General features: G+C 46.8%; 1 protein-coding gene across 15 annotated transcripts in view; it reads left to right on the top strand.

Moving 5' to 3' along the window:
- The first annotated feature begins 1,208 nt into the window (after positions 1–1,208).
- Mapk8ip3 (mitogen-activated protein kinase 8 interacting protein 3) overlaps positions 1,209–12,340 on the top strand; it is a 45,727-nt gene continuing 34,595 nt past the window's right edge. For 13 of the 15 annotated variants that reach the window (XM_074060474.1, XM_074060476.1, XM_074060480.1 and 10 more), the window contains exons 1-2: positions 1,210–1,650; positions 11,825–11,945. In XM_074060474.1, coding sequence (XP_073916575.1) covers positions 1,333–1,650; positions 11,825–11,945 — 439 coding nt within the window. In that variant the 5' untranslated portion in view covers positions 1,210–1,332. Of the gene's footprint in view, positions 1,651–11,824; positions 11,946–12,340 lie in introns of all 15 variants that reach the window. The other 2 variants (XM_074060488.1, XM_074060479.1) reach the window with 1 other exon arrangement.

A 12,340-nucleotide genomic window follows, 5' to 3' on the forward strand; every position in this document is an offset into this window, starting at 1 on the left:
TCTGTGTTAAGTGTATTCTTTTCTTTACCACTACTTGTCCTGAAAAACTTTGCCTTTAATCTGCCTCTGACTTGGCTTTGAAACAGTTGTGTTCACAACAAAAATTGGTAAGGTTGATGTCTAAGTAAGTTGGCCTGTCCTATGGTAGTTGGAACTTTCCTACTGTAGTGTGCTACTTCAGGAATTCAGTTTCAAATTTGAGATGCCTAAAGAGGAAGCCTAAGACATTCCCCCAAGACAAGCTTGCTCTTGTTCACCAGGAGGAATTACACATTTCAGCCATTTGACTTGCCTCCTAATTTGGCAATATAATTGTGTAATAGTCACTGCAAGGACTGTTTTATAGAAATGGTCCATGTCACTTTCACTCCTTAGCTAACTTCTAATAGGTTCGTAATATGTAGGCTCTTGTTTTGCAAGCTTGGAAAAGTAAGTCACTTAAGATCAAAACTCAAAACTGACACTTAGGATCAATGATCTCTTAGTGAAGTGAGTGAAGATCTGTCTATTCAGCAAATGTCACAGGGGAAATGTGAACAATGCCGTAGCATCCAGGGTGTTAGCTACAGGACGGTTCCTCGGTTCGGTGCAGTTAAAAATTGAGGATCTGAGCTGAAGCCTTTCAGGTAGAGAAGGGCAGGAGTAAGAAACCATTTGTTGGTTGTCATCAAGCAGTCAGGGTTTGATGGGAATTCACAACAGCTGTGAGGTGCCTACGTCCAAAGTTCACTATCTTGGGTTCATGTTCCCAGGAAAAGAAAACAGTGTCCTGGGGCGAAACCCACTAATACATTCGGTCTCAAGGCACTACCATAGGTCAGTCCCAGGGAACACAGGAGCCCTAGCTTAGTCGGGGAGGGCTGTGCAAGCCGTGGGGCTGCGGTAAAAAGCAGTTCGGAGATAATACGCGAGCGGGCGGCAGCATGGGAAACAGCTGAGCACCGCACGCCGGAGATGGCGAGTCACCGAGGACACGCAACGGAACACCGAGTTAGCCCCACGGACGACCAGAGTAGATTTCACAGGTCTGGACTGAAACTGGACACCAAAGGCAACAAAGCAAGGAAGAGAGGCGGACCGCCCACCACCCAGAGACTCGGGAGTGCAGTGTCAAGACCAGGAGCGACGATGCCGGAAGTACTTGCTCTGACGTCATGGCGCGCGACCCGGGGCGGGGTTGTTACGGCTCCACCCCTTCCGGCCCGCGGGACTTCCGGCGGGCGAGTGACGGGTGCGGCCTGAGCAGCAGAGGCGGCGGCGGCGGCGGCGCAGCCTGAGACCACAGCGGCCTGCGGACCCGGGCAGCCGGAGCTGGCCGCGCTGGCGGCCACAATGATGGAAATCCAGATGGACGAGGGCGGCGGCGTGGTGGTGTACCAGGACGACTACTGCTCCGGTTCGGTAATGTCGGAGCGGGTATCAGGCCTGGCGGGCTCCATCTACCGCGAGTTCGAGCGCCTCATCCACTGCTATGACGAGGAGGTGGTGAAGGAGCTCATGCCGCTGGTGGTGAACGTGCTGGAGAACCTGGACTCGGTGCTGAGCGAGAACCAGGAGCACGAGGTGGAGCTGGAGCTGCTGCGCGAGGACAACGAGCAGCTGCTCACGCAGTACGAGCGCGAGAAGGCGCTGCGCAAGCAGGCCGAGGAGGTGCGTGGGCCCCGGACTCCCGGGCCGTGGAGCGGGGCGTTCGCGTGGGGAGCGCGCGGTGGTGGGCTGGGGCGGCCCGGCACTGCAGGCCGCTCCGCGGCGAGCGGGTCAGGGGGTCCCTGGCTGCAGGGCAGCGCACATTGCATTCCTCCCGGTCATGCTCGGACCCAGAGCCTGGCCTTTGCAGAGTTCGGGGACGTGGGCTCCCTGTCTGCTCGCCTGTGACCTTGGCTGCCGCACCTGCCCGCTCTGGAGTTTGATTTTTCCGTCAGTCAAAGGAACGAGTTGCCCTAGATGATCTCCAAGCCCAGAAATTCGGGCTCTTTGGGGAGTAAGCGATGCTCTTGGAATTAGGATAGGAAGTGTCTTCTTAAATGAGGTTAAATTCCTTTTCAGTTACATTCACTCAGTGTTAGAGGCTACTATTGAAATTAAAAATTGTTTGGCTATTTTGGCTTTATCTTAAACTAAGTTTGTGCCCTATTTTGGGTTAAAGTGTGTTTATCGTGAGTCATTCCTCCTTATGGTGATTTGATTTGCTTGTGGCTCTTGTGTCTGTCGAGAGGCTGTTTTCTGTAGATCAGGATGCTCAGACACTGCCAGACTGGCTTGGAGCTCTCAACATAGGGTTGCAAGAGCTCCTATGATGTGAGAGCTCAGAGTGATCCCAGTCATTTTACTGGAAAGGAACTGACTGGAGAAGTGGAGGGGCTAACAAAGCCCACATTGTTGTCAAAGCAACCTGACCAAGATTCAGAGTGGACCTTGGAGCCTGGCCTGGGTTCTTACTGCTGTAGGGGTGAGTCCCTGCTTCTAGGGCTGCTCCCTAGAAGTCTGGAGTTCTGGGACTCTCCTGGTGCAGCCATGGAGCTATAGCTGACCCTCGCCCTCCTTGTGCTCGGCACTGCCTTCCACTGCTCTAACCACTCTGAGGCCTTTTGATACCTGGTGGAGGTTTCAGGTGGTTTCCTTTTCTTCTTCCCTCTACTTGTGTGGTCAAAATAGTGGATGAGGAGGAACTAAAAGGAGAAAATCAAAGGGGACAGTCTTAAGGCTGAGTTGTAACCTTGTGACCTAAAAGTGAGCTCTGGCTGGATTAGGCACCATGCTCTGTGCAGTGCCAACTCAGCCTCCAAAAAGGATGCCTCTGCCCTCCCACTTACACTCAGGCTAGACGAAGAGTAGTGGGTGTGCATGTGGCTTGCAGAGAGTGCTGCAATGCCAAAACCTAGCATTGCCCCAGCTGTTCAGAGAAGCTGCAAAGAGCGCTTCATGAGCAGAGCAAGAAGCAAACAAACGATGGGCTGGCCAGGTAGAGGCGGTGGTTAAATGCGAAAAGCACGCCCTTGGAAAGACCTCGGGTTATGTTACAACTAAAGCAAAGGGCTAAGTACTATAAACATTCTAGATTCTAGCACCTTTATGGAATCAAGTGGACATTTATTTTCAGTTTTGTCACTGTGGGCCAGCTTCTTTTTTCTAAGCGGGCCTCATGATCACAGATATGTGTGACAGCCCAGGAGCTGGCTATCACGGGCTCTGCAGGCGCGTTGTGGTGCAGAGTAGTTGGGGTGAGCTGTCAGGGATGCTGTTCTAGCCACTCTGCTCCATAAGGCTTAGTCAGAGGTGGGTAACCTGAGCAGCCTGCAGATTTCTGAGAGTCAGGAATCTGCAAGACTTTTTTTATTTTTTGTGTTTTTTTTTTTTTAAAGGAGCAAACATCCCTATTCTCTACTTCGTGACCTTAATAACCACAGTAAGAGATCCCCAGTATGTCCTGATGCTGAGTGGCTAATTCTCTGGGACTAGGGTGAGGGACCCAAGCCGCTTTGGCACCATCCTGCCCTCAGGAGAAATACACCTCACACAACCTCTCTCCTCTCTGGGCTGCAGTGGCTGCCTCCGTCAAGTGAGTAGGTTGCCAGACGTGGCAAATCAGTTCCATCTCAAGTGCCAAGTGTCACCTCTGGCTATTGGCTGCCTAGAGAATTGCGGCGGAGTAGATTTAGCAGTCAAGACAGAGTCCCTCATGGAGTCTTGGGACAGCCGTGGACGGCAAGCGCTGAGCCTCATGCACTGAAACCAGTCCACCAGTTTCAGATTGGACAGGTTCTGATACAGGTAGTTTTAATCCCTTACTTCTTGCCCACTGGAAGAGAAGGGGGTTGGAAAGGGGCAGATGACTGTGCCAGGGCCAAGGGGACCTTGTATAATCAATCTCAGAGGGAGGCTCAAGCACGGCGGCTGTGTTTGCTATGCTCCCAGGCAGCCTCTTTTCTTGCCGTGATTGAGCACTTATAAGAGGAAAAATGTTTGAGACAATGAGTATTGGTAATCATTATTTGCCTTATAATCTCCTTAGCCCTACATAAACTGTGAGTAGCATTCCTCAGCTCATCTCAAGCACATTAGGTGGATCCTCCAGCCACAAGACATGCTTGTGGGTATTTGCTGATGATTCGGTATTTGAAGGAGAGTTTGGTCCAAGACTTACTATTCTCTAGTTAAGCAAAATCATAGAAGAACATTTGGATAGTATTAAGCTGTGGGAGGCCCAAACACCATGACCCTATTCAATAAAGATGATCTTTCATATGTGAGTTATTAATACATTGGATCAGAAGCTCTTGCTCTTGTTCTCCTGTTACAAATAGTAAATTTACCACTGCCTCCACAGAGTGTTGAATTTCTCCTTCTGCCATGTTGTAATATTAAGAGCAGGTTTTTTCCCTGCTATACTAGGGATCCAACCTGGGGCCTTGCACATGCTAGGCAAGTACTCTACCACTAAGCTTTTATACTCCTAAGAGCAGTATTTAAAGATTGATTGTTCTAGCTAAGGCTATTAAGATGTGGTGACCAGAGCTGTCTTTCCTCATCGCCTACAAAAGTTAGTCCAGCATAGAAGTACCAGTCACCAGGAGTAAAGCAAGTCACTTTAGAAAAAAAAAAATATTCCCCCGTGCATGCTTGGCAAGCTCTCCATTGCAGAGCTGCACTATTCACTCTAAAAGACGGCAGCAAAGAGGTGCCTCCAGCCAGAAAGAACAGAGGGGAGGCTCGCTGGGCTCTGGAGGCCTCTGGACTGGAGCTCTGTATCTTGCTGTGGCAGGATCCTCTGGGCCACGGAGGCAGCAGGTAGATGGCAGAGTCAAATACTGATGAAAATCAGTTCCTACAAAACCAGGACTTTTAAATATAAGTTAAAAAAAAACTTTGAAATAATATACAGAAAAGTTATAAAAATAATATTCCTCTCCCAGAGGAGTCTTCTCCCACTTTGCTTTTTTGTTGCTGTTGTTTTTGTTTTCTAGTACTAGGGATTGAACTCAGGGCCTCACACTTACTAGGCAGGCACTCTACCACTTGAGCCACTCCGCCAGCCCTTTTTGTGTTGTTGGTTTTGAAATAGTGCCTGTCTGGATCACGATCCTCCAAATCACTTCCCGTGTAGCTAGGATTGCAGGCTCTCATTTCTCTTTTTCTCTCACCCTAAGGCTTAGGGCTCCTATAAATCCCTGCAGTCTTCCCTATGTTGTAGAATAAATCCTTATTCTCTCGTCTTTGTGACCTTGACATGTGACAGCTCAGATCAGTCACTTCATAGGATGTGTTCTGGTCTGGCTTTCAGGTAATCTTATGACTAGACTTGTCCTCAGCAGGAAGAAAGAGCCAGGACTGCAGAGCCTGTGACATACTATGTGGGAGATGGATGTCCGGAAGTGATACAAGACCTGGATGATTTCTCTAGTTCCCACTTACTGTTAGGATGGGAAGAAACCTGGTCTTCCACTTCCTCCCCTACATGTGCTGCTCCCATTGCCTAACCCTCCAAGGATTTTACCCAGCCACTGTGTCCCCTCCAGATTCCCTATCACCTAACAGCCCTGGGGAGAGTATGAATGGTCCCCATCATCCACCTGTTGTGCCTCACTCTGGCAACTCCAAAGGGGGTGATACCCTCTCTTCTTCCTGGCTGCACACCCTAGAGATGCTAGTCCTCTTTATGTGAGAAAGCTGACTTTCCCACCTCTGTGTACATCTGTGCACTGATGCTTGGGTTCCTGAGGGTCAAAGGCTACCTCTTTGGAACAGCTGTCTGATTCAGTAGCCAATAATCACAGGAGGCCCTTGAGCACTTCCATTGTGGCTCATGAAACTGAGGAACTGGGGTCTTCCCCCCCCCCCGCCCCCCACCGCCACTGCCCCCTCCTCCTCTCTCTCCCATCTCTCAGTGCTGGAGATGGAACTCAGGGGCTCACACATACTAGGCAAGTGCTTTCACAGCAACACACCTCCAACCTTGTTTCTCCTTGTAATTATTTGAGGTGAAATAGCCACATATGACTGGCATAACAATACTAGACAATGCAGTCACGGACAGTCTGACTGAGTCACCCTCATATACAGGCAAGTGATAAATATTTCTAAGTTAGCTTTAGGCAAGAAAGGAAGATACTTATAGGGCAGGTTAGGTTTCTTTCCAGTGAACATGGCCCAGAAAGAAGGGCGATCCCAAAGCAGTGGGTTTCTGATACAGGAGACCAAGTAGAAGAAAATATTGTGCTATGGGGTGGGGGTTGCCAGCTGTTGAGGAAACAGCAAGGGAGGTGATGAAATCCTCACAGGGCTGGAAAGAGGTCTGCTGGGAAATCCCTGGCACCTGGAAATTTTGCTGATGGGCACAGGATTGAATCTTTTATCCTGGGCTTCCTTTTCTTTATTCTTTCTCTTTTTGTGGTGGTGGGGGCGGGGCAGGGACTTAACAATTTTATTGAGGGATCATTGATATACATGACTGCACATGCTTAGTGTCCAATTTGATGTTTTAATGCTCCCGTAAGCCTCTATTCTGTCCCCACAGTGAGGGCAGAGAAGGTGCCCACCACCCTGGAGTTCCCCTATGTGATCCTATCCTCTGCCTTTCCCTGCCTCCCACCTCCAGGTGACCACTGATCTGCTTTCTGCCACTATGGATTAATTTGCATCTTCTAGAATGTAATGAAATTGTGCATATGTTCTGTTTGACTTCTTTCATAAAGCATCATGGTTTTGAGATATGTCCAAATTGTTCCTTCATTGCAATGTTACATTGTAGGCTTTTTGTTGTTGCTTATTTGTTGGACAGTATCTTACCTGTAGCCCAGGCTGGACTCAAATTTTGAGATTCTCCTGCCTCAGCCCCCAGTGTTGTTATTACAGGCATGCTTCACTATACTGGTCTCCATGTATGGGTTTTTAACCACCTGCCTGTTTATTGAGCTATGGGGGCTTCACTTTTATAGGGCCTTGACGCATTTATCAGATGTTCCATTATAGGGTTTTGGCACAGGCACTGCCCAGGGGCAGGTTTGTTTGTGCTGGTGGATGTACTGTTAACCACAGGACTGGTAAAGGAAGCCAGAAAACTCAAGAGGCTGAAATCTTTTGACATGGTGCCAGGACTGGCCCATTCTAAGAACACATCCCAGTCACTAAATGAAGTTTTTATGGACATTTGGAGCTCATGTTGTCATTAATACTTTTTGAGCATCTGTTAGGGGCAAGAGATTTGGGGCATGGCAGGTTAAATGTGACAGGCCTCTCTCCTCAAGGATGTTGTACCTCCACTTGGTGGTATTTCTGAGATGGGAATTAGGAAATTTAGATTCCTGTTATCAACAAAGATAGATTCAAAGCCTGTTATTAAAGTGTCGTATGTGCCCTTTTCCTCAAGCCTCATCTGTTTCCTGTGATTTTCGGTGTCGCTCCTTCCATTCAATGCCTCATTTTATGCTCCTGTTCCCTGACCTTTCCTAAGCCAGCCTTTTTATCACCTCTCCTCCTCTATAGCAAACAAATACCCAAAGAAACACACATCGGGACTGCTTGCTCAGCCTTGGATCCATGTCTGTCTCAAGCTTAGAATGCCCCTTTCTTGAGAGCAAGGGTCAGTGTCTGAAATAACAACCTGAGTACTGTAGCAGGTATCCTGTTAGACCATCATCCAGGAGGGAAGCAGAAGCTGGAGTAGATTAGGAAGCTTTAGAAACTAGTGTGAACTAGGAAAAATGCTGCAGAGGATAAAGATGAAAGTACTTTTTCCCAGGGAGATTTTTCACAAAGTGGGACATTTTAAGCAGGTTTTAGTTTTACATTCATTTTTCTTACTTCCCCTGGTATGGATGATTTTTCTTTTCTTGTTTTTTTTTATTACCAATTGTAAAAATAAGTGTGCACTAAACCAATTGTTGGCATGAGTTTAAGGCAGACACTGGATCAATTGTTCTTTTAATGTAGATGTAAGGAACACTTGCTACATTCCTGAGCTGTGGCAAGATCTCCGGCCCTCCTCTAACACATGAATACAGAAACATCCCTGCCTCTGCGTATGTGCTGCCCAGTGGGCCTAGGAATCAGCTTTTGTAACTCCAGAGCCACCCTCACCACCTACTCGCCTGCATTTCAGACGTAGGTGGTTATACAGTTGTGAAAGTATAAAGATGGCTCTAAAGAAACTTCTGTTCTTTGAGTTTTACTGCCCCTGATCAGCTTTGGGTAAATGTCTGATGGTGATGTAGAGATACCAGGACTTAGCCATGGGAGAACTGTCTTGGCTGGGTTTAGTATCCTGCATCAGCACCCAGGTCTTTGCCTCTCTGCCTACTGAAGACAAAAGACCAAAAAAGAACATTTTTGAGCCAAGCATGATGGGTCACTTCTGTAATCCCAGCACTTGGGAGGCTGAGGCAAGAGGATAGAGAGTTCAAGGCCAGCCTGTTGCCCTGTCTCAAAAAACAACAACAAAAAAGCATTTTATTTGAAATTAACTCCCACCTAGATCAATAATACAAAAGAGCATGATCTTTGATTCCTGTTGGCATTCATTTCTAACAAACCAGCCACCATTGGACGAGTTCCTATGGGTGACCCCGGCCCACAGGACTCTTAAGAGAGAAGAAAGGGCTCAATCTAAAAATGTCAGTTTACTTTACCAGCAGAATACATTTGGATACAGAAGTTACAAAAGTCTAATTAGTCCATTATGAGAGTTTGCTGTTATCTCTCTGTATCCAGGGGGTCTCAAATACTGGTTTTGTTGTCATCCTGATTTTACATTTGACAGGAGAGCTCAGTTTGGTTTTTTGGGTTTTTTTCCCCAGTACTAGAGTTTGCATTCAGGGACTTGTGCTTGCTAGGCAGGTGCTCTACCACTTGAGCCACAGCCACTTCCCTTTTTTACTTCAGTTATTTTTTGAATGGGGCTTGTGCTTTTTGCCCAGAGCTAGCTTTAGACTTCAGTCTTCCTACCTATGCTTCTTGCATAGCTGGGTTTACAAGCATGAACCACCATACCTGGCTTGTTTTTTGAGATGGGGGGGTGCTCACTAACTTTTTCCCTGGACTGTTGACCCTCCCCATTTCTGCTTCCCTAGTAGCTCAATTGACTTCTTCATTTTGCTTTTTTTACATATGAAATGGGATACGTGATCTCATTCCGTGAAATTCTAAGAAAAACTGACTTAGGTTACTAAATTTTGGAAGAGCCTGTACTGTCAGGTTATTTTAATATGTATCTTGAAATACATCAAAAAGCAAATCCTGAAAACAAAAGCTGAATTCAGTTTTGAAAGAGGGCACTTGGTTAGAGGGAGGAGGGTGAAGCCTATCTTAAAACCCTCTCTTAGAAGTGCCACATTGGCACTTGGAAGTGAGAATCAGGCACTGCATTCCTCGACTGCAGGTGTGAGATACCCATGAGGTTTTTCCTCTTACAGTTGGTAGTCATTGCTCTGTAGGGTTCTCAAAAGACCTGTTGCGAGTGGCCTTACACATTTGTGGGATCACATGTCACAAGACACCTTAATTAGCCTTGGTTAGACAGATGATACTTTCACATAAACTCTGAATTGTGATTAGTATGTGCACAAAACAACCGTCTTAATCTGGGACTCTGGAGGGACTGTCCCTACATTGTCTTTAGTTTGTAAATCTTTCAGATGAGTCCCAAATATCAAATGCAGGTATTGCGATGAAACCTAGGTGGGAAAAGTTCTAGTGAAAGGACACCATCACCAAAGGACCATGTTCTTTATGTGCATCCTGAGTGACACAGCTCAGAGTTGGGCAGTGAGTGGCTTAAAGAAAGGAAAAGTCGACCAGAATGTGGTGGTGCATGTCTATAATCTCAGCACTCAGGAGGCTGAGGCAGGAGAGTTGTGAATTCAAGCCCAGACTGGGCCACAAATTTGGAAGTATCACAAGTTTAACTAACTGTGAACAGTAGAGTTATGGTTTTTGTGGGAGGGGTTGTTTGTTTGTTTGTTTGTAGGGCTGGGGTTTGAATTCAGGGCTTCCTGCTTGCAGAACAGGCACTCTACCACTTGAACCACACCTCCAGTCCATTTTGCTCTGGTTATTTTGGACATGGAGTCTTGAGAACTATTTGCTGGGGCTGGCCTCAATCCTCCCAATCTCAGCCTCCCAAGTAGCTAAGATTACGGCTGTGCACCACCGGCACCCAGTTTCATCTTTTTTAAGTTGTAGGTATTAAGATTATCCAATTAAAAAACTCTTGGTCTGGAGATGTAGCTCGATGACAGAGTACATGCTTATGTATATGAAGCCCTGGATTCCATCCCCAGCACCCTCCCAATATACACAAAACTTATCAATAGCATTTACGTATTCTTTTTTTGCTGGTTGTATTCACAGCTAATTCAAAATCACTTCTTTTCATTTTTTTGTACAATTGCACAAAAACCCTGAATTTTCCTGACTGTGAAGGTTTATTTTTTCTTCATTTTATTTAAACTTCATGCTATGTCCTTAGCCCCGCTATAGCCTCTTTTTTGCTGCCCCTCGTCTGGAGTTTTCCACGCAGAATGAGTCATCCTTCAGCAGAAGCCCAGTAGCTTCAGCACAAAGACCTTTTAGAGACTGCTGCAGAAGGGGCATCCACATGGGGTGGGGCTAGATGGGTTATTACAGGAAGCCAGTCATGGCCTGCACAGATGAATCTACTCTTCCCAGTTGCTCAGACCACTGTTAGTTTTATATTCTTCTCTTCTCAGAAGCTTTGTCTTAAGAGCTGACCTGGTATTTGTGCTTCCTGCAAATGAAATTTCCCGACAATATTCCCTTTTTTTACTCAGTAAAACTGAGGTATTGATACCCCCACCCCCTCCCATACCCCACTACTATAGTAATTATACCTGGTGGCAAGGTGCCGCCTGCCTGTCCTGGACCCCTCTGCAGAGGCTGGGTCCACACTCAGGGCCTTCATTGCCACCTCTCTTCCTTGGACCTGTCAAGAGTATCTTTCAAGCCAAATGTGCTATTCCACATCTGTAATCTCAGCACTAGAAGGCTGAAGCATGAAGTTTGAGATTTTGAAGCCAGCTCAGGCAAAAGTAGTGTTGAGACCCTGTCTCAAAAACAAAAGGGTTGAGACATAGCTCAAGTGGCAAGAGTGTAAACACAAGGCCCTGGGTTCAATCCCCAGTACTACAATAAATAAATAAAAAGGAGACTCTTTCATTTTGCAAAGTGGTTTCTTTTCACTTGGTTTGATAATAATTTTGCTCAGAAACTCTCCCCGTAAGATTAAGACACCAAACTAGACTAGTCCCCTGGCCTTTTTCAGGGACTATGAGGAATGCTTGGTACTGTTAATCTAGTAATGATTAACTGAGGTGTAATTGAAATACAGATTAAAAGAAAGCCAGCTTTTCCCTCATTTAGAAGTTTAGTACTGACAGGTATCATCCTATTCTTTTGCAAACAGGACTAACTACACCATTTGTGAAGCCGTGTGTTCAAAATTTGCTAAAAATTTCCAGATCACAATAGCAGAGTGTTAACTAAACATGGGCGCTCCCTCACATGAGGCCCTATGTGATGGCCCAGATCACATGGGTGTTGAAAGCAACCCTGACCAGAATTCATAGCCCTTCATGGATGACATTAGCTGGTCAGTGGAGTGTTCTTGCCTGTTCTCAGGGCTTGACGTGCCAAGAGAGAAGACACTCTGAAGGAATGGGAACCCAAGGTCTGGGATGGGGCAACCCCCACTCTGGCCCTGCCACTGGCCAGCTTATTGGCTGTGGAGGCATCTCTAGCTTCTTCGGGTCCTTGAAGTCGCCTTCCTGCCAGCACATCCACGATGCCTACTCTTTGTCTTTTCCGTGCATAGAAATTCATTGAGTTTGAAGATGCCTTGGAACAAGAGAAGAAAGAGCTTCAAATGCAGGTGGAACACTATGAGTTTCTGACTCGCCAGCTGGAACTGAAGGCCAAAAACTATGCAGATCAGAGTAAGTGGTTGGTGGGAGATGAGGCGGATTGAATGTGTGTGTTGTTCTAGTGATCCAGCTGGGAAGAATAACAGAGCCTTTGCGCAGACAGCCAATGATGGCCTTATTTTCTTTTTACTGTGATTCTTTCAACCACTTATTTTATCTTTTCACATTACTGTGTGTTTCTGTAATCAGCGTCAGGTCTTTTGTGGAAATCAGAAACTCAAGTAAGGCCCCTTTGACCACATAGCATGTTCACTTAGTAGTGTAACCTGACCCTAAAATGACAAACCTGTGGTCCTCCTGGGATCCTGTTGAACAAAGCACCTATTGCCATGGGTTCACGTCTCCCCACCCAGGTAAGGAGTGCTGGTCACTGTGGAGCTGACAATTGGTCCACTGATGGAACCACT

This window comes from Castor canadensis, chromosome 17 (assembly GCF_047511655.1).
Source record: "Castor canadensis chromosome 17, mCasCan1.hap1v2, whole genome shotgun sequence".
NCBI classification, from domain to species: Eukaryota; Metazoa; Chordata; class Mammalia; order Rodentia; family Castoridae; genus Castor; species Castor canadensis.